The sequence below is a fragment of the Streptopelia decaocto genome, assembly GCF_964273445.1.
Source record: "Streptopelia decaocto genome assembly, chromosome: 6".
Classification (NCBI taxonomy): domain Eukaryota; kingdom Metazoa; phylum Chordata; class Aves; order Columbiformes; family Columbidae; genus Streptopelia; species Streptopelia decaocto.
In genome coordinates, this window is record NC_138660.1 from 57,887,424 (window position 1) to 57,914,821 (window position 27,398).

Here is a 27,398-nt window from a genome sequence, read left to right on the forward strand (position 1 = left end):
ATGCCATGAGACTGCTACAAAAGCATGAATATATTTAATCAACATTTTTCTTCAGAAATTGGTGTCAAATTGCTGAGCCACTGTGCTCTCTCATTTCGTTATCCAATGTCAGGATAATTTCTAACAGGACTTTGAAATCTTGATGCTAAGAGTCTTCATGAGCATAGGAGGGTCCAGGAATTGGCTACAGTAATTTATCTCTATGAAATCTGTTCCCTTTTCAAAATATTTACCAGGCAAGTCAGGCATCTTTTTGTTTTCTCTGATGTTTTTATTCCTATTTCAAAGCTGGGAATTAGTATTTTAAAAGTCATTATGCAAATTTTTCACTTATCAGAAAAATAAGCATGTTTGGATGATTTAAAATGGGCTTTTAATTTAAAAACATGTGCCAAATATTGATGAAATGGATTCAGAAATATTGTTTGCAAAGAAGAGGTTAAATATTTATGAAAGATGGACACAAAGCTGCCTACCCAATTGCAGCGTCCTGTAATTTAGATACTTGGTATCAAAAATGCAGTAGTTTAAAAAGAAAGGAGGCCATCATCCTCTTCTGTTTGCCTGCCTCTCCGTGAGACCAGAGTTCAGCAATAAGAAGCTGCTCTAAGGCAGGAGTGCACAGATGCTTTTGATTTCCTCTTAAAATAAATAAATTAGGAAACTAGATACAAAAAGCTCCTAGCACAGCATAAAGTTTGAGGTGTTAAAGTCTGAACCAAGTGGGAAAGGCAAGTTTGGGGCCAGCATCACAGATTTCAGCCAGTCTCAAGTCAAGAATGTTGGCTTGAGCCAGTTTAAGCTAAATGAGTCTCTTGCCCAGAGTTTCTACACTGGCTTTATCTGCAAGTAGGTGATAGAGCCAACGCTTCATTACTGGGTTTTAAGACCTGTAGACTTTTGGATACAATCTGCGTAATATGATTAGAGCTTTTAAATTATTTCATACTTAGATTAAAGTTTTAGGCCTTCTCTCTGTGACACTTGCTAAAGAAAGCCTCCCATAGCTGCTGAACAGTGCACCTCATTCCCCTCAGAACTGCTCAGGTAAGATATGAACAATCTATAAATCTTCCATTCTTAATTTTCAATTCTTATGTTGCTTTGCGAGGTGGTGGTTTATCGCTTGCATTTATCCTGGTGAGCCTGAATGAAAGACTGTGCAAGTAGAGAAATAGCTTAACTTTCTTTTCCCTTGATGTTTGTTTTCACAGGCAGATAAATTTCAGATGTATGTCACCTACTGCAAAAACAAGCCTGACTCCAACCAGCTCATCCTGGAACATGCGGGGACTTTCTTTGATGTAAGCAGCATTTGCCATTTTCCTTCAGCACGTGTGGTACAGCTGAAACACATCTGAGCAATGGGGTCCTTTTGGCGCTTTGGCATTTGGGTTTTTCATTCCACTGCAGGTATCACATGCCGTGAAAACCAATAGGCTGTGGTGTGATGTGTGACCTTCATCAGCGTGGCAAGTTGTTTTTAATGGAGGCATACATTCTTATGGGAACCTTCGTGCATTTTTCAGACTTAGTCCTTTCTAAAGATCCCATTTAGATGTACTCTCTACTTATGGGTTTAGTGATAAAATGAAAAGCAGATGCCATTATATTTTATGACCTGAAATGTCCAAGTCCAAATCAAGATCCTGTCTTCCTGTTCTGCAGATTTTACCCACCATACTAAACATTTGCTTCATCAGTCTAGTAAGGGGCTCCACTGACTACAATTAGACTATTTCCTTTACAAGTGCTACACCTGGTGATAAACATTTGCAGGCTCCAATCCCAGTTTTGTAGGCTGAGAAAAAGCTTTAAAGTTTTGGTGTACTTTTAAACTAAGCTTTCCTTCTGATTTTTGGAACCTCATCCATTTTGCCATGATGGTCTGCTACCTTATAGCTCTAATTAGTTGCCTTTTGGAGAAAAAAAAAATTGCAAAGACCTCTTTCCCAAAGCAATGACAATCTTTTTTAGATATAACCACTCAGTGGGATCCAACCTGTGGTGTGGTTGGCAGCTGACGTGAATCAGCTCCTCTGGGTTTTGCATGTGCCAATGGTTACAGCATTTTGATTAAACTCAACACTGAAAGGTCTCACATGAGCCAGAAGAAAAGTGATGAACACCTTTTTCTTTTGCCTTGTAACCAAGTGGCCTAAAAGTAGAACTGAACTGAAAGGCATTTTCCAGGAGATGGCGCTTGAGCCTGTTGAATGGCTTGAACTGATGGGTGACTCCTGGAAGGTTTGAGTAGCCTTAGGTGTCTATCGATATTGTTCACACAGGTTAAATGCAGTTCCTCTACTAAGCTTTTCCACCCCAGCTCAGTACATGGGCTGGAAACCTGCCTGATGTTGCTTAATAGTGAATACTAATGTGTCAGAGAAAGCCGGCTATCTCCCCCAAAAAATCTCCTAGGAGTCACTCAGTCTGAGTAACTAAGGTAGTGTGAAGTACCTGTAGGTCCTTCTTATCTTGATTTTGGAGTGGGAGTGGTTAAGTTACAGGACAGGGGACAGCCTGGCCTGAGGAATACAGAGGAAATGGTTTGTTCTTTTCTTCCAGGCAGAACCTGGAATTTCCAAAAACACTCTGATAAGAATGAGTTGTCTAGAATAACACTCCTTAGTAAAAAGCCGGCTTGAAGGTCACAAGTGTACAACCCCTCAAATTGTGTTAAGTTTCATAGAAGGCCACCTTTGAGATGAAAACAAGCAGCCCTAGTAATCAGTCTGAACCTGTCTAGACCATGGAAAATCTGCAGCTTCCAGGATCGTTGCAAGACTTAACTAATTAGAAGAAGGAGCAAAGATAAGTGACATATCTCATTCAAAACTGTGAAGAAATTTATTAGCGATGTTATCATAGCTGTGATGTTCTGAGGACATAAGTGAAGAGAGAAAGTGCAGAGAAAAGCATATATTAAACCAATTGATACAGGTGGAAAATTTTGCAGAAACTCTCAGTTGTAAAACTTGACTAGTTATTCCCATAGCATTAGTCCAAAAAAAGGATAAAGATTGCTGTCTTCCCTGCTTACAGATCATGTTTTGCTTATAAAAGTCAAAAGCTGTTGGAATTAGCTGGAAGTTTTTGTATTAGCTGGAAATTGCATAGGGAATGGAACTAGTGTGCTTACTCTTCCGTAACTGCAGTAGACTCATTAATTTGGTTCTTTCACTTTTTCTATCTCTCTTGTTCATCATCTGAGAGTATTACTACATTACTTAAAACTGTGTTCTTCATTCAGTAATTTCAAAGATAAATGATGCCTACCGTATTCAGCAATTTTTAATATTTGTAATACCATATACCTCAGGCTAGCAAGATGTATTTTTGATTACCAGCATGTGTTAACTTTCAGCTTCAGCTGGTGAAAGTCAGCATATTGTTGAGGTGATTGAGTTGATGTTAGTGTCTGTTATTTAAGCAAGCTTTGGTCCTCAGGACAGAGTTTGGTTCAGTCATCTATATGCTTCTATTAGTTTGAATATTTTTTCCTTTAAATCTTGGAAAAGATCAGTTTTTTATATTTAGGAAGGCACAGGACACCTTTAGCTTACATGTCCAGCATTTACAGAGTGAGGCATGGTAAAGCTCATTGGCTGGTAGTACTGCAGTGCATTGGGTTTCTACATGTATGATGGTTCTTGGATAGTTTCTTTGCTGAGCTGGAGTGTCCCTTAGGAAACAGGCAGAGGCACAAGCAGGGTCTCAGTTTCTCCTTAGTAATATTTTTTCTGAAATGGCTCACCAAAGGATATTAGTGCTGAATCAGTCTACTCAGCAAGCCATTGGTCTGTCCACCCAGTTCAGGATGTGGTTTGTCCTTCTTCTAAACAAATGTAGATGAGATTTTAATTTATGAATCTCTTAAGACAATTGATACAAAATCTGGACACTTTATTATTGCTTCATGGTAAACACAGCAATTGCTATGGTATGAAACTGTATTTAAGTATGCCTGTTAATTTGTCTATGTTGTCCATCCAAGGGCCTCTGAGGGCCCTGTGCTGCCATACACAGAAGATATTTTTGGTGTTTGTCTGGGATCATTGCATGTAAGGTTACACATTGATCCTGTTCTGCAGCTCACCTGGTTTGCAACACTCAACTGCCAGCACATGGCACCTATCAGGTACCTTCATTTCTTCCAGACCCTTGGGACGCTTCTCCACCCAAGGAATAACTGAAATTGGTTTTAATGGTGAGCCATGGTGCACTATAATGTGAGCCAAGCTTGCTTTAAACAAGAAGCAGAGCAAAGTAGAAAGCACTGAGTCCTGTGGCTACCTTGCTTCTGAACCCTGACAGCTGCTTCAAAGCCAGCTCAGATATCTCTGTGCTTCATGTTACTTAGAGGTGTGTGAGGAATGTCTGTGCTACTGTGCTCTCCCCTGCATAGACCTCTCCAATTTCCACCTCCAGTAAGTCCAAACCTCTCCAGTTGTTATAAAGCCAACCCAAGACATGCTCCAGCAGGGTGCCATCATTCTCCAGCATTTCAGGGACTAGAGGGAGGAGCTGCCAGGAGAATGTCCCTTTCCAGCAGTGTATTTCTCTGATTGCCACGTAGCAGTGCTGCTGCTTCCCTGCGGCAGGTTCCTGGGCAGCAGGGACATATGTCACTCCACCAGCCCCCTCTGTCTCTACACAGTCTGACCAGGGAGCATCCTGGCAGAGCAAGGAATGCCCCAAGGGGAGGCATCTTGCTGGGAGCAAGCCCTGCTGTGCAGAGAGCTGGGAGGAAGGAATAGCGCTAAATTCATTACTTGGATCCTACAAAAACAAGTGTACTGAGCCAGCTCCAGGAAGTTCACAGACATGGCCAAGGTCTTGCTGGCTCCTGCAGCTATTAATTGAGTCCCAGCTGTGTGCTCTGCAGGCACTGTCCCTGCTCAGAGCCAGCTGTGATTCAGCTTTGTGCAAACCCCATCAAGCCCCATGCAGAGCCCCTTCCCTTTGGGGTCTTGTTCATGGCACCAGAGATGTTTTTTTCTAAAACAAACTTGCCAAGTACCCAATAAATAAATAAATAAATAAATAAATAAATAAATAATCCATTGGCATATTGTGTGAAAAATGGCTATTTTTGCATCACTGCATAAACACTGGAGCTAAAAAACCCGGTAACCTCCCTAGTACTCAGCAGAAAATCAGACTGTATACAGAAAGAAAATCTCAGGTTTTGGCAGTTCTTTCCCCTTCATCTTCTGTAACTTCTTCCCTTTACAGCCTTAAATTTACCCTTCAGTAGTTGGACATATGTGACATTCCCCTCCCCATCTGCGCCTTTAGGAACTGAGGATTTCCTGACAGCCAGGAGCAAGGGGAGGCATGTCCATGGCCTGATGGAGACACAAGGAATTTCAACCTGTCGTATTTCAGCAGAGAATCTGCACCTGCAGGCCATGAGCTTGAAGTCTTTTAGATGGTTAAATATGTGCACTGGCGTCCTGTATTGTTTTCAGGAGCTCCCAACTCTCACTGGAACCAGTTGGAGGGAGGCAGCTGGGCCCTTTGCAGACCTCACCAGGTGCCTCTGTGATGTCTCCAGAAGTTCATGGGCACATGACACTGATCAGCACAGGCACTTTGGTTGAGATTCAGGCGACAAACCAGGATTATTCAGTGCTGTAAAAGACATCATAAGGGTATTTCTCCTGGCCCTCAGCTGCCACCTCAGAACAGCACAGGTCTGTCAGCATTGTGCCAGAACTGGTACTCCCATGTGGGTGTTTCAGCTACCCCAGGGTAATCAAATGGTACTAGATGCTCGTGTTTAGACAGCTAAATTACACCCTACGCATGCAATTTAATTTAATTTCACTCCACTTTAATTGAATGTTAAGACACTGCTTTCAGCCTGCACAGATAAGAGAAACCAGTTGACACAAATCATATTTAAATTGAAGCCTCTGTAGGTTACTCAACATAGCCTTAGCTTGACTTGCACAGGGCCCCTGCAGTTTGAGTGGCCTTGGGGGACTCTGCAGTTTATTGCCAGCCTCTCTGAAACCACCGTTATTTGCATATGAGCTTAAAGAGAGCTAAACAACTAAAAGAAATACAGAGATCCAGAGCTAAAACTAGTTAGGGGTGGTTCTGTCTGGCAGGGGGTTAATAGTTTTCCTTGACTGACTCCTGGTTTTATCTCTTCTAGGAAATTCAGCAAAGACATGGTCTGGCCAACTCTATCTCTTCTTATTTAATCAAGCCTGTCCAGAGGATCACAAAATATCAACTCCTACTGAAGGTACCTTAGTGAGCTGCCTAAATGGGCTCTGAGTGCAGAGTCTCATTCGGGAGCACCTTATGTTATCTTGCTTTATAGTCATTCCCAGTTGATCCCCACTTCCTGTGAGCATCCACTGTGTGTTTTGATGCAGTTCAGTTTTCTCTTCTCACTGTTAGCAAAGCAGTTGCAAATTTGTGTTCTACTTGCCAAGAAAATCAATCTGAGATAAAGCAGGCATGTTGCCAGAGATTGTTCATAGCTGTCCTGTATTGCTTCTTAGGAACTGCTGACCTGCTGCGAGGAGGGCAAAGGGGAACTCAAAGATGGTCTGGAAGTGATGCTCAGTGTCCCAAAGAAGGCCAACGACGCGATGCACGTCAGCATGCTGGAAGGTAACAGATGGGCAGGTGGCTGGGGCAGGGAGGGACCCGCCGATAAGTGAAGCCTTCTTGTAACTTGGGTGCAAAGTTAGTACAGGCTGACTGTAGCAATACTGTTTACTGATCATAATTTTCAGGTCCTTCCTAGCTTCTTTCTGATACTTCTCCAGAAGTCTTGGAAGAATAAAGCTGTCTGGGAAGTTTAGGGGTTTTATTTATTTATGTCTTATGCGTGTATACATGTATTTATATGTGTATATATATGTGCTTGCATGCATGTGTGTATATATATGTATACATATGCAATGTATATGCATATTTGTTTAACATATTCTAACTTAATGAAACAAAACTCCCGCTCCTGAAAAACAGTGTCAGTTTAGCTGCTAGAAGCCATGATGATTATTGGATGACAACATTTCTAAATACTGTCTCAACATTTCAAAATGAAAATGAATAAAATGTATTATTAAAAAGTATTTCAAAATTAGGAAAAAAGTACTTTGCCCCAAAGTCTTTTATTGGCTTTTTGATGTGTACAGTATTTCTAAAATATAAAAATTTTGTTCTGGACAGATATACTTCATTGTGTTTCAAACTTTTTCTTGACCTGGGAAAAACATTTCTGGGCTGGCTTGAGTCAGAAGGAGGAAACAAGAAGAGTACTAAAACAGGCAAGAAAAAGGAAATGTTGCCAGTAGCAAAGCAGCACATTAAGACCAGTTAACTAAAATTGCAGTGGGGTAGACTGAACCAACATAGGTAGAAACACTGTAAAGATAGTTTAAACTATGGTGTCTGGTGAAAAGCAAGGGGGTCCCAAAATAACATGTGGATAACCTGTCCCCATGAGATGACCAGCACCATGCAATAATGAAGAAGCAGGGACGGCTTTGTTAGAGTAGACAAAGTCTTGGACAGTTGTCTTCTGCATAAAACATTATCCCTGAATACTTGGAGCAGGGACTAGGGCTGCGTGCTGCTCTCCCGGGGCTATCTGGCATGAGCAACAGCAGGCTGTGCTGGTGGAGGAGCAGCCCACAGCTCTGGAGAGATGTGTGACCCACAAGCTGCTGAGACAGCAGCTTGGAGGGCACCCTGCACTAGGGGCTCCCTTTTCCCTCAAGCCTCCCAGCTATGGGAAGGGAGTCCTGTGATCCTCAGCCATGTGAAGATTTTTAACATACAGCCTCGAAGATTAAAACCTCCTCCTAGGCAGCTTGATTCAGACACCATACCAATTTGCTCTCATAGGTGCAGCTCCCCATGCACCTGCTGTGGACTCACAGGCCCTTGAAGGTTGGGTTAGCTTGTATGAAGGCATCTTGGTATGATGGGGCACTTCCAGCCACCACACACTATGTTTCTCTGAATTTGTGTTGACATACAAAAGATACCTTGCATTGCAGTTCTGTATATAGTAACCACCACCGAAACCTTTATAATATATATCTTTAAGTAATTGCTACTGCACTTCACAGCAGTCTCATTTAGCACATATGGTGTATTTGCCTCTGATGAAATAATTATATCATTGCAGTAGGAGAAAAAAAGAAAAATATCTTTACTGGGACAATGAATTCTCATTAATATCCATTACTGGTCCAAAGAACAAATATAAGCCAATGTATTTTGTGGTTTTAGGGTTTGATGAGAACCTGGACGTCCAGGGAGAGCTGATTCTTCAGGACTCCTTCCAAGTGTGGGATCCCAAGTCTCTCATTCGGAAAGGCCGTGAGAGGCATTTGTTTCTCTTTGAAATCTCTTTGGTGTTTAGCAAAGAGATCAAAGATTCTTCAGGACACACAAAATATGTTTACAAGAACAAGCTACTGGTAGGTGTGGCTGCAAAGAATATGTTCTGGATGTTGTGTTTCTTGTAGGTAGAGGTGGAGTTTGGGGAATGGCTCGCATGTCCCCATGCTGGGTTGGGGACACTCATAGCGCCTGGAAGGGCTGGCTCCGAGCCCTGCAAGGCTCACCTGAAAGCCAAGTTCACAGTGAGTCTGGAGAGGTTTAAGATAGTGAGATGTGAAGGGTGGGTTGGAAAAGCAAGGAGGATCACTCAAGCCATCCACTTCCCTGCCATCCTCTGCTAGTTTTCTGTTTCTTTTACCTGTGTGTAGCAAAGCAGGGACAAGATCTTACTCCCTGATCCATCCCTGCCTCCCCACTCCTCCCTGCAAATGTGAAGTTTTTGGAACTCACAAGGCTTCTTATATGTGAAATCTCTCATCATCTCTCCTCACACTAGACCTCAGAGCTGGGAGTGACTGAACACGTTGAAGGAGATCCCTGTAAATTTGCTTTGTGGTCTGGACGAACACCATCCTCAGACAATAAAACAGTGCTGAAAGTGAGTCTTTTCTGCTTGTTTTCTTTGCTTTTAGAGCTGGTAGTTCAGGCCTTGGGAGCTCTAAATGAAAGGTTAGTTTCTTCCCTCCTCATATTCATGTGGCTCCCATGTCTGTCAGTGGGGTCAAACCTGCACCAGGAACAATTCAGTTCTAAGGCCTCAGTGTGAATAACAACAGTGCAGTTGTGCTGCCTGGCTGAAATTGCATCTCTTTTTGCAGCCTGGGTTGGGCAGCTGCACACTGACACAGGGCACATCGTGGGGTGTTTGGCTCGGAACTGTAATTCTCTTAGTCCTCTGCCACTGGGCTTAGCAACAATCAACCTAGTCCTTAAACCTCCCGAGCTGACAGCCATGTCTGTCAAGTGAATTTCTAGTGAAGAATTCATGTTATAGTTATTTTTCCTGAGGAAATCCCAGCTGTGCACTGATAACCTATTTCCCCTCTACAGAGTGTGCTGTATCACTAGCATTACATGTATTTATCCAGAGCTTAGCTGATTTGCTGTTGCTTGCCAAGTAGGGCTGGTAAAAATACCCTCAGTTCTCCTGGGGTTACAAGGTACTTCAGCAGCTAAAATAATACAGCAGAGAAGAGAAACAGTTAATGATGCATTTTCATCAGTCAGCCATGATGCTTCTACGTAAGAGGTGACATGCTGAGAATATGGTAAAGTGTTTATCTTTCTGCCTTGTGGAACTTTAGGCATCCAGTATCGAAACAAAACAGGAATGGATCAAAAATATCCGGGAAGTCATTCAAGAAAGGATTATCCATCTGAAAGGAGCTCTGAAAGAGCCAATTCAGCTCCCCAAGACACCAGCAAAGCAGCGAAACAACAGTAGAAGGTAACCTCACTCATTTCATACAACATGAAATCACTAGCATTTTCTCAACCAGCAGCAGTGCTGTATCTATGGGCTTTTTATTGCATTCACTTATTTTTCTTACTATAGTCAAAAGAAGTTTTCGTCATCTTTGCTTTTTATATGTTGTCTTGGGAAAAGTAACTAGAAAGCTTTTCTATGATCTACATACAAAGGTCTTTTATTTTAATATTCCAAAGTATTAGAGAGAAGTGAACAGTAAAAATACTTCAGAGTCCAAGTTTGTTTCTTTCCTGAAGTAGAATTTACTCCACATTTGAGTATTAACAGGTTGGTTGGTTTTTTTTCTTCTTTCCTGTTTGGCATTTTGAATTGTTTGACAATGTCAGTCACAGCTGGTCATGACAATATACTACTGCAGTGTAGAATCTGTGCTTTATCAGCAAACACAAACTCATTTCAGCCTGTGAAGTAATGTTATTATTTTTTTGCCAACTTACTTGAATCCTGGACTATGTGGAAATTATAGAAAATGAATTGTTCTTTTGCTGTCATGCTGGCATTCCCAATAGCCATCTGTAACTTTCACATATCCATTTCCTCATCAAGTTTTATCATTCTCTTACTCCAGGCTGTATGATAGAGGCATCCAAAGTGTAAGTAAACAAGGTCACCCAGGAGACCTGCAGCAAGGCAGAGATCCAAACATTTCTTCCCGGGGACATGCACCAATACAAGAGTTTTCTTATATGAATGGGGATCTTAATATTTTTCTTTGTCCCTAAATATGTATTTTGCATTATTTAAATGTTTATTTTGAAAAACTAGTGAAAGTTAAGAGAATGATGTATATGCATCAAAAGAGAGTAAAACACCCTCTGTTATTAGACTCATAGAGCTAGAATTGTAGCACTCTATATTGTTTTTGTTCATGTTTGCTTGGATATCATTTTTATGGCTTAGTATTAAATCCCTGAAGATGTGGTTCCTGTGAGGCAAGAGAAGTACCCCTTATTTCAGTGACACATGTATCCTGGGCTGGATGGTTTCAGTTAAGGCAAAAATCTAATTGATGGAAAAATTTCTGCCTGATGCACTCATTACAGAGCTATTTCTGAACACTGGGGTCTCTTATGCTGTAAATATGCAGACAGTGCCCATCCTGTTTCCAGTAACACAGTTCATGATTATGCGCTCATCCCATGACATAATTTAAAATTGCAAGCCACATAGCAACATGAGCTGCATCAGTGAGGCGATTTTAGCACAAAGCCAGGTCTAGCACGCTGACTCAGCACTTCTCAGATCAATCTATAAGGTTGTGTGCATTCCAAAGTGGTGTGTCAAGTAAGCATCATTGTTTCCCTGTTACGTTTTTTGCAGAGATGGAGTAGATGATGCAGACAGCCAAGGAGATGGCAGCAGTCAACCTGACACCATTTCCATTGCATCCAGGACATCACAGAACACAGTGGACAGTGATAAGGTAGGACTGAAATGTGAAAATACAAAGCAGGTGATTACCGCCAGAAAAATGTAAGTGGAGAGTAGAATAAAAGGCAAAATGAAGCAACCTGTCTTCTACTACATGAGTCAAAACTTATATTCCCTAAACTAGGCTATTAAAATCCAATCTGTTCCTAGGTGCTCGTCAGTACTGTTTTACATGGTAACATCTCTTTTGCTGCAGCTTCTTTGTGGTTAATACACAGAGGTTGAGTTGGCTCTGAAGAAACACAGCCCAGAGCAACCTTTTCTTCCCTAGTACAACTCACCCTGTGGGAGCCACCTTCTGAATCAGCAAACAGTTGGTTGTGTTCCATATTTGTCCTCTGAGCTAAAATTAGTAGTTTGTTGGAGGGAATACAGGTGCTTACACACCAATTAATATAGCAAAATTGGGATCCTGGCTCATATCTTGAGAGCCTGGGAGCCTTTCCAGAGGCTGTGATTCTGAACCTCTCTCCTCGTGGACATATGGTGGAGCGTATGGAAGGCCCCGAGACATGCTAGATTCTGTTGGAATGCTTCACACTGTCAGCACGTGTGTACTCGTTGTTTTACTTATCGGATGATTTGAGCCCAGATTCCCAGCTCCACTAGGATGCCTGACTTGTATTTGTCACCCTGATACCTCCAGCTGCAGTCTTCAGCTGAATTAACAGTTGATGGTAGGAGTAAATGGGCTGTTAGTAATGATTTATTTTAGCTATGCTAATGGAATTTGTCACATCCACTGAAAGAATGTGTATATTCTCTTCATGTGTTGTTTTGAAATCATGTGTAACTTGCAAAAGGATGAATTCTACAGCACCATTATGGATTTATCTGTCAGGGCTCTAATTTTGTTGCCACTGACACAAGGTAAAGGATGTGTTCATAAAATCAGAGTTCAAGTGTATGATTGTGAAGTTCACAAGTAAGGTTCAGCGCAGATGTTATTTTGAAAGCTGGACACAGAAATAGGAGTTAATTGCAAATACGTTACTGCTGTAAGATGAACTGTTATATTTATATTAAAGGCAAGTTCCCATGCTTTTGCTTTTTTGACCTGTACTGTGTATTAGAGAAGTATTAATCCTCACAATCCAAAGGCCACTGTAATGTATGCAAATACTTTGCCTGATGTCAAATAAGTGTTTTCTTATGTCTTCAATCCATGTGGGCTTGCCCTGTGTTTCAATGTTTTTCACATTTATCATTCCTGAGAAAGGCCCTGACTTAGTAGAGTATTTGAGCTCATGCTTAATTTTAAGCATTCACATAAGCTTTGCTCATTTGCCCCAAGTCCATTGTGTCAGTTGCATGTATTATAGTAGACAGACAAGGTCTAGGTAAATGCTCCATACTGCATGCTGTACCTGCATATGAGATCTACAGTGCCAACAGCACAGGGGACTATTAGGCTGTACCCTGAAAGACAGACCATCATGGCAACAGTTGGTTTAAGGATGCAAGACTGGAAAGGAAGTGTTACAGGAATTTCTATCCAAAACCTTATTTGAACTGAATGGTGAATACGTATGAGATAAGTTGAGCACCAGATGGTACAAGGAAAGGCTAATTCAGTTCTGGGGCTGTGTCATGTTTTTTACTTTTTTAGGGTGGGTAGGTTCACTTGCTGACTTAAGACTATCTGTGTGTTTGTGTGTCCAGTATATAGCTAAAGCTTAAATATGCTTGTATGTACTTTGTTGAATCTGAGCAGCTATCATCCTTAGATACAGGTGCTAGACCTATATCACCATAGAGAGGCAATTCCTGCTAAAAAGTTTCCTGATTTTCACTGATGCTAATACCAGAATACTGTGGAGAATTTAGCCCCCAGGGTGCTGCATTGCTGTGTCTTTCCTCCAAGAAAAATGAACTCCCTGCATTGCTTTATAGTTCTCAGTTTTTCTGCACAACGTTACCCAAATTAACAACAGACGGAGCTGAGGTGTCTGACTCCCCACTGAAGCGTCATGGAGCACACCGGTGTTCAGTTTTGGCTCAAATATCAGTTCTTACGCTGCTTGCACGAAACCCTTAGCACATGTTGACATCTGCTGTGAGGGGACTCGGTGTCAAGAGATCCCAAAGCTGAGCAAGGACCCAAGACACAAGACTCTCAGCGGTGACATTTTACCATGTGGGAACAGTTCACTGTCATTTCAAGTTATTTTACTCTTCATCTTTAAAATGGGATTTTTTTCCTCCAGTTTGTAGTTGAGTTTATCTTCTAGGATGGTCTGAGTAAATCGCATTGGACTAGGAAGATTTACCTCCTCACATAGACTGGTACTGAGTTATTGGCACTGTAAGGCTGTACCATATCATTCTGTCTTGATGAGGTTTCTTGACACAGTTGTTAGCACTGGGTAAACACTATAACATACACACTGTAATTAAGTCATGTGGTACTGGTAACAGCACCAATAAGTAATGCATTCAGCAAGTAGTGGTTTCCCTGACTGTTTAACTCCAGCATAGGCAGCAGAGTTATTCCCAGACATTCAGATTCAGGCTCTGAGTTTTGTCACAGCTGCAGGCTCCATGGGTGAGTTCTCTGTGTACCCCAGTGAGATCTCCATCCAGAGGAGCCGGGAGAAAGAGCTCCTCTTTTTTATGAGAGAAAATGGCCTCAAGTTGTGCCAGGGGAGGTTTAGGTTGGATATTAGGAAACGTTTCTTTATGAAAAGGGTTGTGAAGCAATGGAACAGGCTGCCCAGGGAAGAGATTGGGTCACCATCCCTGAAGGTATCTAAAAGATGTGTACATGAGATTATTAGGGACATGGTTTAGTGACATTGTTACATTAATGGCTGGACTTGATGATCTTGAGCATTCCAACTAAAATGATTCTATGATTTAAAGACTGTAGCTGTTCACAGGAGCCTCGTTTACACACATATGCAAAGTGCTTTCCGGTGCCAGCAGTGTGCCAGGATGGCAGCAGATTAATCCTGCACCAGGACAATCTATGTATTAACATTAACTCAGTGCCAGAAACAATTGTCAAGTAAAATCTAAGAGTTAATATTACTCTCCAAAGGCAAAAGAATTCAAAGATTTAGCTGACACTCTTTTTCCTTTCCCTAAATCTTGCTATTACACCTGAGGATTACCTAACACATTAGTTGAATGTTCAGACAAGAATGCCAAGCAACATTTTAGACAAAGAAAATCACAGCCTCTCAAAGATTCCCAATTTTAAGTTGCACTTCTGCTTAATAACACTTCTTGTGCCTCAAGTGATATGTATTTCTTTCAACCTGTTTGTGAGCTAGCTCCTTCTGGGTTGCAAGCAGCGATTTCTCTCTCCTCTCTCTCTCATCACAGTGCAGCCCTAGAGCAAAGCTTTACTTTTGCATTTCAAACTCCTAAAAAGGCAGAAGCTTTTTTGTTGCTAAGCGGCAATGAGATAACATTACTGTAAATTCAGCAAGGATTTTGCTTTCTCTCAAGGCAGGTGAACACAGCTGTAACATTTGTCAGGGGGAACATTCAGCGCAAGGGATAGAGCACCAGAAGAGTTGAGTCCTGAGCTCTGTCACTCCCATGTTGGATCTCACCACAAATTGTGCCTGATGGCATATTGCACTTGTCTTTTTTTTTTTTTTTTTCTTGTTTGGATTTGAAATTTGGAGGGGAGACAAGGATTCTTGCAAACATTACCTTTGTACATTAATTATAGCATTGGAACAACGCAGGATACAGACCCGAATTCAAAGCCATTTTTGTATATTGGAGGAAAATCACGGCAATCTTTGTGGTAGCAGACTCTGCTTTGAAGATATTCTTAATTATATGCCTGAGTTCAGAAATGCTACAAAGTCTTTAAATATTAAGGTTTTCCAGGCTGCAGGCAGTGGTCAGGTGATTATATGAGACTCTTCAGATTTCAAAAAAAAAAAAGTCCAAGTCTGTTTAAAAAATAATAATAATAGAAAAATTACTCCTGTCTTTTAAATTAAATACATGTGTAAGTAGCTTATTAAATCTTGATCTTAGTCCTTAAAAATCTTTAATTTCTTGGATTGTTCTCTCTCAAAAATATATAAAGCAATTATCCCTGGATTCAAACATTTCATTTTCATTAAATACTGTATAATTGAAATACAGACTTCAAGTGAGGTTTGTAGGTCTACACCTCTGTAAAAGGAAAGAGAGAATATGTAAAATTATTATTTTTCCATTTACAATCTTATTATTTTTCCTGTATGCAATCTATAATCTAAAATGTTTCCTACACAGAAAAAGAACGATTTGGTTTGTCATTTGGTATTATATAAATATAATATAGAGGGGGAAAAGTGGTTCATGAACTAGACTCAGTGCTAAAGAACCAGTAGACAAGAGTACTGTCATTCCTATTGAGCATCCAAGTCAGGTCCCAGGTAACATACTATGCAAATTTTCTTCATCCTTTCCAAAAGGCAATCTGGGCGGCTTTTGTTCTGTACTGTAAGCCTTCTTCAGCATGCCATCTAAAACCCAATCCTCTGGGAGAAATCCTCGCCCTATTCAATTTACAGCAGACAGGATTTCAGTCTTTATATCTGGATTCAAAGGAAACATTAGCATGCGGGGCATTCTCATTTGTTAAGCCCATTGATCTATTGGTTTGTAAAACAGCTGTTTCTGGTGATACTGGTCCATCTTCTAATGGCTTTTTTTTGTTGGCTTTTGCAGAATGCTGAGGAGAGCACTTGTCATGTTCTCCTGTTGTTTTTGGACTAGAAAAAAGCTTTGAAATGTGAACTGAAAAGTTTTTACTCTCTAAAAATAAATATACATTATATACTTTTATCTTTTCCATTAGATATTGGACTCAGCTCATCTTTCAGCAGTCATGAGACTGAAATCTTGACCTCTTCGATATCAGTGGTGTTACATAAAATCTGGGAATAATGATTTTTCTAATTGAAGGTAATTGGTATAAGAGGGGAGATTTCAGAATTACAACTTGTTGGAACAAATCACCTAGGGCAGCTTCTCTTTGCTTGGAGGCTTCTAATGAAGGTAAAATAGCTTTATCCCTGTGGTATTGTTACTGCAGCAGAAGTTAGGAGCTGATGCAGCAGGTACTGCTTCAGATTCTTAGGAAGAATTCTCATTTCCTTGGAAATTTCTTTTCCAAGTAACACAGACATGAGGAATGCCTTGATCCCACTTGAGGCTACTAGTTATTTTAGGTTTGAACTCCATAAAGTTGTGCACCAGCATGCTGCATGTTTTTCTAAATAGGCATTATTTCCTTGAACTATTGCCTAGTGTTAATATGTGCTGATAAACAAACAAACAAACAAACAAACAAACCCAAAACCAAATGGAATTGCACACTCATTCAATAATAAGGGAAACTTGTTCTTTTTATGTACCTCACAAGGAGGACATAAGGAAAATTACTGTGTATATGAGATGACACCACCAACATATACAACACAAAGTGGTCAGTCATTGCTTCCCAGCATAAATTAATCTGGAAATTAAATATTTAATTTAAAGTGCCTAAAACAAAAGTAGAAAAGTCAAAATCCTACTTTGACTGGGCAGCTTATAAAGAAATGAAGTTAAGAAGAGCAGGAACTTTACAAATACTCTCTTCTCTGAAACTATCAATCCCATCAGCTGGAGTTCAGCCACTTGCTCCCAGCAGTGGGAGGTGGAAACCTGACTCTGAAGTCGGAGCTGTGGGTGCCGGTGGCTGTGGCTTCATTCACTAAATGTCACCAAGGGAAAAGTCTTGTCCCTCGCTGTAGTGAAGAGCTGACCTAACAACCCAGCACAGTGCATGCCCTGCTCTCCCTGTCACAAGACATGGATCCTGCAAATAAAAGGTGAGTTTCCACATGGATTGTGTTTACATGGAGACACAGGCACTTCAGAGTAGGATCTACTTGCAAATTTGTATTTACAAATGAGCCCAGATCTCTCGCCACTTGGAAGTGGAACTAGCCCCTTGGAGCACACTGGCAGTGGGACCATAATCCTGGCTACCACCAGCATTGCTCATCAGCTCTACCTGGACCATAAAACTGATTCCACCAGAGATTTCTCTGGTTTTGGTACTAATAGCATTATTCTCTTCCATGCTGTCAGGCTGGCCTGAAATCAGCAGCAAGCCTAAGGTTCCTCTCAAAGGTGGGATGATTTGGAAAAGCGCAATTAAAGAAATTAAAGCATTTGCTACAAAATAATGAAATAATAATAATAATAATAGTTTAATGAAAATCCCCTTGAAACCTTGAAATAAGAACATCAACATAAGGAAAAAAAAATGTCAATATGAAATATTACTTTATCAAATACAGAAAATGCAGACCTGGGATAAAAGTTAGAAATATCTTCATTTTCTGAAAAGGAATTAAAGGCACAGAGAAGTTAAAAACAGTACCGTAAGATAAATGCGTAGAGTAATTCTGTTAACAAGAGCTCTTTCACTAAGACTGAGCTGACAATTAAATTTCTAGTTAGTTTCTCAGCAAGGGAACTCATATACCAAGCGGAACTAAAAACTAGCTAGCAGATCTCTGTCTCTCTTCAGTGCTATTGAAGTATTCTGTAGCTTTCAGTTATATACTTTACTTTTCTGAAGCATTTTTGTCCTTTGAACTTTTGGCACTAAGGCTTTTTAAATCATCTCTAGGCTGTTATCAAATATTTACACAGCTAGTGATCCAAACCTTCCGTCCCTCTGGCATTATCATCGCACAATCTGTGCATCCCATGATCTGAATTTTGGCCTTTTTCACCTTTGCCAGTGAGTTCTGTATTGAGTCATGTGCAAGAGATACATTTCTACTGCAGCACTGGAGGGATTTCAAGGAACAAGAGCTGTTGAGCCCCAGAAGTTCTTGTGTATGGTCAAGATATCTATCATATGTAACTACTCCTACATTTCTACAATCCTAAAATTACATTCAGTCCTTTGAAGGCAACCGTGAGGCTGATGTGACCCCCCATGAAAATGAGTTTGATCTGTCACCATCAACTGGAGTCTGAGCAGTACTTGAGCACTGGGACTGAACTGAGTAGAAAACACGTGTCAGTGGAAAGTCCCTCTGCCAGTGGCAAATGGCAGCAAATGGCTGCTACAGGTTGTAGACCATGCGCAGGAAGTTGGAATGTGTGATATAAACTCTGACTATGGTAGAGCTAAGGGAGAGCATGATCATGGGAATATGGAGTGGTAAAGCAGGTAGCCACTTAAATACAGAATCTGGAGTATTTATTTAGAAATCTGCCTGTTTTCTGGTGAAAGGTGACACATACAGAGTTGTCTGCCAGGTGAGGCTGGGTATTGACTTGAAGAGATTTCTTCCTCCTCCAACCTATATATTTTACTCTCAGTAGATTAGATGAGATTTAACAAGTGTGAGTTTCTAAAGGGCAAAGGAAGGGATTGGTTTGGTCTCATTTATGTAAGTGTCATTGCGATTATTCTGCACTGATTCTGTAAAGGCAAGTGATGTGCCAGAATTCAGCAGTGTACTGTCTGGAGTGCTGCTCACTTATAGTGACTAATGAATTATGGTACCCCAAGTAAAATTAAATTTGTGTAATATAAATGAGTGCTGTTAAGTGATTTTTTTCCAGTGAAGACATGATAAGGAAAAGAGGAGTGAATTACGAGGATATATTTATATCACCAGGATGCTGCCTAGCATTAGTGAGGTTATCGCACTTAGTTCTTACTGCCCTCACCTGTGGAAAAGGGAGAACATGATAGCCAGCAGAGGAAATCCTGATGTAAAACATTTTGGCACTGTAATTAGCCTTCTTGAGTGCTTACTAGCCATAGGTTGTTAACTCTTTTCAAGATACTGTCATGTAGTAGCAAAATGTTTATCTTATCAAGGAAATAAATTGTTCAGCCAGGAGCTGACATCTCTCTCTCTAATAGTAGCTTCTTAAAATTTCCTTAGGCTTTGGGAGACTGCCTCTCAATTCTTGCTCTGAATCTTGGTGAGGACCCCTGTAAATTCAACTCTTCGAGTCACTAAAGTGACACTGGGAACTGATAAAATAAGACTGTTTTACCTCTGCTGGCAATACCACCTTTGATGTGAACTTGCCTTTCTAATCATTCATGCTCAGTAACACTACTATGGCACTTTGTTCTCTCTTTCCTAAGTAAGGACTTTACCTTTCTTTCTGTATGTCTTATCACAAATGTAGCACTGCCAGCATCATTAAATGTTCCAGCTTTTAAGTTGCAGGGCTGTACTTGCCTGTCTCCATTTGAGATTTTTCAGTCTTTTGGAAAAAAATCTTGAGGCTCTTGGAGTGAAATATAACACACTCAGATAGGTTTCAGGTTACACCTTTAGATTTCCAACTAAGACTGAAGTGCTACATGCCCCTTATTTGACTCCTTGTACAAAATACATGGGTACTCAGAGAAAACCAAACCCCAGGTGTGATCCAAATAGTTAGAACTGTTCCTTGCTCAGAGTCAATGCCAGGCCTATGCTCTCACTTGGTCTCTCTTTTGGGAAATGGATGATAGGTCTCACATTGCCTTTTGTGTCTCTACACTGGTCACTATGACTTGTAGCTCTACAGGAATTTACCCACCTGTAATCTACAAGCAGAGTCAGTTGACAGGGTTTTTTGGATGTATTTTGAAGAATTCTGAAGCTTTTGGCCTTTTTTTCCTCTGAGAACTTTGGAAAAATGCACTTTTGTCTTCCCTGGATTGGAACTAGATTTCAAAACAAGGGAAAAAGTAATTCTTACCAACCTTGCTTTTCAGCCAGCTTTAATCCTGGCCTGAATTACAGGTTATCTGTCTTTTCTGACACCCATTTATAAATGTAACAAGTAGCTGATCAAGAGATTTACCTCTGAGAAGCGACCTGTCAAGGGTGCAAGTGCCGCTGAGAGTGGGGGCATTTATCTTGTTGTTGCCAGCAAGTATTTGTCGCAGCTGTGGGAGGAGGCAGCACTGAAGACAGGCTGTCTTGTTTCAAACAGTTTCTCAGCAAAAGTGCGTATGTTCTTTTGAAAAACAAATTATAATACAAGCAGCTGCTTTTAAAATATCACACTCATTGCAAACACTTGTAAACTTCATAGTAATTCCTCAAGGAAGTTTGTCTGAATTCCTAACCATGTAGTGGAGCCTTATCCATTTCTTATTGTACTGCATGGCTGGACAATTTCCTGCACAGTTACCTGAGAGATGATGATGGTAGATGAATTTCACCAAAGGCTCCTTGTTTTTTTGTCTTTTAGTTGAATTTTAGTGAGAAATTTCCCAGAGATTTGAGTGTTTCACATGACCCTGGCTTCATCACTGTGAAAATATGGCAAAACCAAAACAAAAGAAAGAAGAACACACAAGCTTTGCAAGACGTTGCTAACGGTGGAGCAGGCTCTGGCTTCATTTCATGGACAAAAACAATATCTGGAAACATGGAACATCTTTTCTTCATGGAGGGTGGTCGGTCACTGGAGCAGGGTCCCCAGGGAAGTGGCCGCAGCACCAAGCCTGTCAGAGCTCAAGGAGCATCTGGATGACACTCTACCTCATATGGGTTAGTTTTAGGTCATCCTGCAAGCAACAGGGAGTTTGATTTGATAATATTCATGGTTTTCTTCCAACTTGAGATATTCTATGATCTGTAGTATCCATGGGACTAGAAATCATATTGTTCATGGGGTAATAGTCCCAGGAAACAGCTTCATAAAAGGCATGGCAGAAATTTGCCTTGCCTCTTAAATATTTCAGCGGAGATTTCTGGAAGTGCTATTGAACTTAAGTAGGACCCCTGCTTCCAAAAGGCTTGCACACAATTCTGTCCCCAAAGGAAAGCCATTCCTCTGGTGGTCTGTGAAGGGTAACTCGTCAGCAATCATAGGTTTGTTTCCAGATCAGTGCAGAAGCAAGGGATGTTTTCTTAACAACTCTCCCAGTTTTTTATTTGCAGCCATAAATAACTGCAGATATGAATCCAGACTCATTTGGGTGATCAGTCATTGATAAAAGATCCAGCTGAAAGTCCCTGGAAGTGCAGTCCTAGGGAAACAGATTTTTCAAAGATTTCTTTTTGGCGTTTTCCTCCGTGCATGACTGGCAGTTACATCCAGGGCAGATAATATAATGTTCATTCTTTCATAAATTTTCTTTTCTGTTACTATCAATTTCATAAAGAACATTCGTTATTGATTTTCATAGATGACTTTTTTTTTTTTTTCCATTAAGGAAGTAAGGTGGGACATTCAGTCTGATTTCAGACTTATTCTTAGATTATTTCAATCTAATGCATATTTTGGTGGAAAATAAGTAAATCAGTAACGTTTGAAAATGTGAATCAAGTCCCTCTATGATAAAACAAGTGTATAGGACTTCTTCAGGCTGAAGCTCTCCTGAGAACATTGTAGCTATGAATATCAAGGGTCAACACATTCTTGTGAGGGTATTTTAATGTAATTTCTGTGGCAGCCAACTTGATTTCTTCTTTCTATTCCTGCAAGCAGTGTGAAAATCAGATTACACGCTAATGTGCTGATGAACACATTCCCCTTACGGGCACAAGGCACACACCTAAAGGTTGTCTTAGTTGATATAATGAGTACACTAAGTTCACTGCAAATGTGGTATCTCTCAATTACAAGAGATTTCTGAATAACACATGATCCTGCTTAGATGGGGTGGCTGTAATTTTGAAGCGTACAGAAATAAGGTGCAGAATTCTGCCCTTGTACAGGTGGTTGAAACCCAGTTGTGGACTACATTGTGGCATTAAATGACAGGAAATAAATCACAATCCATATGAATAAATCTGTATTACCAAATAAAAAAAGTTTTGATGCCTGCTACAAAGAAAAGAAGTTGTTGAAGTTATGGGGATGTTTAAGTGAATCAGTTTGATGCAATCAAAACAGAATAAGAAGGAAGGAAGCACAGGAAAATCCCTATCTTTCTTTCAAAGTCATCACCGACTCAAGTTTAGTACATTTTAAAATAGAAGGATTTAAATAAATTATAGATTTCCACAGAAGAATTAAAGGATATTCTGGTTTTCTGCTCTAAAGATAGACCAGATGTTACTTGACTTTTATAAATGTGCTGTGGTTTTCAAAGAATCAGATGTCAAAGATTTGCTACCATTTATGTTACGAGAGGAACTGAGTGGGACTTCACATGGCATAGGAGCTTCTCAATCTGAATTTATCTTTGACTGAATTGAAAGCTGTTAGAATTGATTCATATTAGTCAAAAATATTATTTTTCCCAGCAAGGTTCCGTCTGTAATGGCTAGACAAAAATACAGATATTAAGAGATCAAGTGGCTGAGTTGCTTTTTCCTCTAAATATATGCTAATAAGAGCGCAAGCTGAGCTGTAAGTTATTAAAGGCCATTTCCTTATTATCACTTATCAAAATCAACATTCAGTGACTTGTAAATTATTCACTAATTTCTTCCCTTTCTCCTCCCGAACAATTCCTTTTCACTTTTGTTCTTGCACTTTTGGCACAGCATAGGATGGTGATACTGGGCTACAACCACACTAAGGTGACTCCTCAGACTCAGTTGCCTTGTCAAGAGAAACAGTGACACTCACCAAGACCTACGGTCTGAAAGGTCTGAGCACCACTTTGTGAACAAGCCTGCTGAAGACATGAAATCAATACTCCTGTTTCAGCATCATGCTGGTTTTGTTAATTTGTTGACAGAAAGGACAAAAGGGTTAATTAAAAGTGCATGGATTATATGGTCCTCTCAAAATGAGAACATAAATATAATAGAACAGGAAGTGTCCATGAGTATTTGGGGTTGTCTCTGTAGCCATTCTTGGGCCAGGAATTAGACCATCTAAAGTGCTACATTTAGAAAGAAAGGAGCAAGCAGGATTCAAAACTTAGTTTAAACAAGAGAATTTTACGTTGGTTTGGGGTTTTTTTGTTGTTGTTTTGTTTTTTTTTTTTATTTCATTTCAAGTTCTACCTTCCATGTTGTCATTAAGCAAGAAGCTGTTCCTCATCTAAACCTGATCATTCTCCTTTTCTTCAAAAAATTTGAGTTCATATTTATTTATCCTGTGCTGTTGTTTTGAATTGTTTCTGAGGTTTCATTCTGGTGATTACAGCGTGTTTGTTTGATTTGGCTGTACAATATTAAATATATCCCTCTGGAGGAACAATAGGTTTTCTTGTTGGCAAAGATTTTTTTTTTTCCTTTTAGAATTCATCATTTTTATGTGGTTAATGCTTATTAGCTGTAAAGTGCCAGGTTTGTTCAAGAAACTTAGAAAACCTTGGAACAGCATAGTTCCAAAGGGCATATAGGGATCACACAGAATAACTGTTTAGAAAGGGAGAAAAGTTTAAATGTGATCAAAAATTAGGGTTCAGAACGGGTCTTTGAGCAACACTGATCAAGGACATAGAGTACATTGGAGATTGTCCAAGTTCAACATTAATAGTAGCAAGGTTTGATATTGGAAACAAAACTGTGTGTGAAGGACACACACAGTTTCCCCACAAAAGGAAAGAGTTGCATATTCTCTTTTCTTCATATAGGGGATCAATTCAGAAAAACACAGATCACAGCCAATATTTATAACACCTTTAATTCAGGAGTGGAGGGCTGTAGTGGTGTGCAGTAGCTCTGAAGTATTCAGAAAGTCTCAGAAAGTCCTTTCTTTCATCGAGTGTATATGTATTTTTGCATACAGCAGTTCTCAGTTGTGGTCTACTTATACAACCAGTTGTTGATGCTGGTATGTGCTGGTGGCCTTGTCCATAGTTGGCTGACTCTTGGTACACCGAATTTATCAGTTCCTGGGGATTCCGCAAGACTGCTTGTCTCCGGAGCTGATCACAGTTCTTGGGAAAATTTCAGCTCGTACTTTTCCTCTCTTCAGGCTGCTGTCTGCTGGTAACCATTTCTCCATCCAAACGTGTATATAAAACCTAAATAAAACTCATTCACACATTCTCATGTTGAATGGCATACCCTCATAAAAGGTGCAATGCCTGATTATGAGCAGAAGGGGCCAGACAGTGAGTTAATTGACTTTATTTCTTTGTGTGTTGCCTGGTTGAGTGCAGCTGTGAGAACGGAGGACCACAAAGTATCACAAGAGCATAGATACTGGAGGGGGAGGCAATAGAAGGAGGCAGAGGAACATGGAGGACAAGCCACAGCGAAGCACAGAGCTGGGCAGGCAGCTGAGGGAGGCAAGAGCTTTTGTGAGAAGTGGAGATGTTAGATGTGAGGGGACTGGAGGAAGAGATCACACCCCATAATGTATCATTAATTTTTTTTCTCTTTCCCCTTAGTCCCCAGGAAGAGTTTACCTCTTCTCATGCCTAGGTCAAGCTGGGAAGAAAAGGCTTTGAGTGATGATGAGGACTATTCTGGTTGCTTCTGTTAGTCCACAAACTCACACTCTTTTCAGTGATCTGAGGCAGTATTTGTTCTGGAGTCAAGTATTTTTGCTGCAGGATACCCCGGGAGGCATTTCCCTGCCTCGGAGTCAGCATTCTCCCCACCTTGTAAACCGTGTGCATGCCTTGTTACTGGCAACCTACAGCTGAGAGAGAGATATCCAAAGCTTCCCCCAAGCCTTGGTTTCCAGAATCACAGTGCTACTGCTATCCAGACCAATATAACTTTTCTGATTGGATCTTGTATTAATTTAAAAACCACCAACAATCAAAATTGACCTCACACTCCTCAAATGTGTGTGGGTGAGAAACAGAGGGGTGTGAAACGTATGGCACAATTCCACAATCCGTTTTCTCCTTGGATCCCTTTTTCCTGACACCACAGCATCACTTCCTGACTGTACTTGCAAATAAACAATTATTGAAAGAACGTGGCTGGACCACACATGCATATTTTCCACTCTTGTGGAGAAAAGCTGTGTGTCGGTTGGTGGTTATTTATTTTCACAAGAGGCAGTTGGGTTTGTTGTCGTGTCTTTAGGGCACCAGCTCCTGAGGTGCTGAGCCTTCTCAGCTTGCAGAGGCTGCAGGAAGAATTGAGGGTGGGAACCAGCTGTGCCTCACAGGTCTCAGGCCTCACTTGGCAATATTAACTCTAAAAGTTTTCCAGTGTTGATGTTTACTGCGTGATCTTGAGGAGTTGATAGAAAAGGACAGCAGGGGGTCTACCCAAGGGAAGGAACACTTTCCTTAACCAAACCATGTGATGTTCCTTTAAAAGTGGAGTTGGAGTTGTTAAACCACCAGTTAGAAATGTGACATTTATAGGGAGAGAAGCAAATTGAAACACACACAGAGAAACTTCAGCTTTCTGGCTTGCTACAGACAGTGCAGTGAGAGCTGATTTTCACATGAATTTACCTGATTCTTCTTAGAAAGGTTGTGTTCTGGATCTGTTGCTATATATAAAATGGGAAAAGTAGCATTCAGCTGTCTTCACGGGTAGGCATCACACGTCATGCAGGAAGCTCCACTGTGCAGGCTGCCAGTGTGTGCAGGGGCAATTTGAAGGCTGGAAGCACCCAGTCTCTGCCACCCCACACCTTCCCAGCAGCAAAGCCAGCCGGGAGACACCTTCCCCCAGCTTTGTACTGTCTTAAACAGCTGCAGGGTGTGGGTTCAGGCCTGATGGCTGAGGTTCCTGAACCATCTTCTGACTTTTGCTGCAATGATGAGCAGACGACAGCTGCATCCCCCCTCCCTCTGTGGCTGAAATGTAAGAGGTCTGAACCAGGTCTTCAGGGTTGTTTTTGTGGGTTATCTTTTGAAACCTCTGATGTTTTGTATTCTTTCAGAGGTCCTGGTCTCAGTGCTACGTGTGGCTATTTTGCAGAGACCGTGAAGCTGTGCTGCATCCCTGGCAGCTGAACCTTTGGTACTTTTTGCCTTTGTGAAACCTCTGCCCTTAAAGCTTTCTAGGAGAGAAATTTCAGGACTGAGAAAGGACTTTAAAAATCAATGCTTTCTCAAGCTCATCAAGTTTCACAGTTTCACAGTATGTTTGGGATTGGAAGGGACCTCAAAAGATCATCTAGTCCAATCCCCCTGCTGGAGCAGGAACGCCTAGGTGAGGTCGCACAGGAACATGTCCAGGTGGGTTTTGAATGTCTCCAGAGAAGGAGACTCCACAACCCCCCTGGGCAGCCTGTTCCAGTGCTCTGTCACCCTTACTGAGAAGAAGTTTTTTCTCAAATTTAAGTGGAACCTCTTGTGTTCCAGCTTGATCCCATTACCCCTTGTCCTATTATTGTTTGCCACTGAGAAGAGCCTGGCTCCATCCTCGTGACACTCACCCTTTATATTTTATAAACATTAATAAGGTCACCCCTCAGTCTCCTCTTCTCCAAACTAAAGAGACCCAGCTCCCTCAGCCTTTCTTCATAAGGGAGATGCTCCACTCCTTTAATCATCTTTGTTGCCCTACGCTGGACCCTCTCCAGCAGTTCCCTGTCCTTCTTGAACTGAGGGGCCCAGAACTGGACACAATATTCCAGAAGTGGTCTCACCAGGGTGGAGTAGAGGGGAAGGAGGACCTCTCTCGATCTACTAACCACCCCCCTTCTAATGAACCTCTCATTGTGTGATGCCTATGTGTTGTTTGTGATAATTTGACTGCTCATTTCCACGAAAAAGGATGACATTGTTGAAACTGAAATGCAGCTAGTTATGTGGTACTGCAAAGAGGGAGGAAGGGGACGATGAGAGCTGTTGCACCGGATTAGGCAGCTGCAAGAGTCAGAGGTGCAAGGCAGAAAAAAAAATAAGTCATTTGAAGAAATGGAAAGAAAACAGGATGAAATGTGAGTTTTGCTTCACTGGCTAAAGGAAACCACCTCACTGTGCACTAGGTGATTATCCAGCACTGAGCATCTCGTAACTCCACACTACATCAAGGCCTTCAGGAACCCATTGGCTGCTCAGGGTTTTGTTTCAGTAGTAGCAGCAGGATTTGCCTCCAGACTTTGAACAAAACACTTTCTCTTTGGGGACGAGGGGTAGATAGAGAAATAAAAATAGTTTAGTAAAATCTGGGCTAAAGCAGATGTCTTCTAAACAAATATAAACCTTATTTTCCATGTGCTGGTTCCCAGTCTTTGGTTGCTGCCAGAGGGAGAGAACAGCACTGCTGCATTTCAGGAGAACCAGGAT

The 27,398-nt window shown here is 41.0% G+C and overlaps 1 protein-coding gene across 7 annotated transcripts in view; it reads left to right on the forward strand.

Annotated features, from left to right (window-relative positions):
• KALRN (kalirin RhoGEF kinase) overlaps positions 1 to 27,398 on the forward strand; it is a 513,163-nt gene that overhangs the window by 358,603 nt on the left and 127,162 nt on the right. For all 7 annotated transcript variants that reach the window (XM_082056725.1, XM_082056718.1, XM_082056719.1 and 4 more), the window contains 7 exons: positions 1,215 to 1,304; positions 6,167 to 6,259; positions 6,522 to 6,633; positions 8,266 to 8,456; positions 8,876 to 8,977; positions 9,684 to 9,826; positions 11,189 to 11,291. In XM_082056725.1, the coding sequence (XP_081912851.1) occupies positions 1,215 to 1,304; positions 6,167 to 6,259; positions 6,522 to 6,633; positions 8,266 to 8,456; positions 8,876 to 8,977; positions 9,684 to 9,826; positions 11,189 to 11,291 (834 nt within the window). The remainder of the gene's footprint in view (positions 1 to 1,214; positions 1,305 to 6,166; positions 6,260 to 6,521; positions 6,634 to 8,265; positions 8,457 to 8,875; positions 8,978 to 9,683; positions 9,827 to 11,188; positions 11,292 to 27,398) is intronic.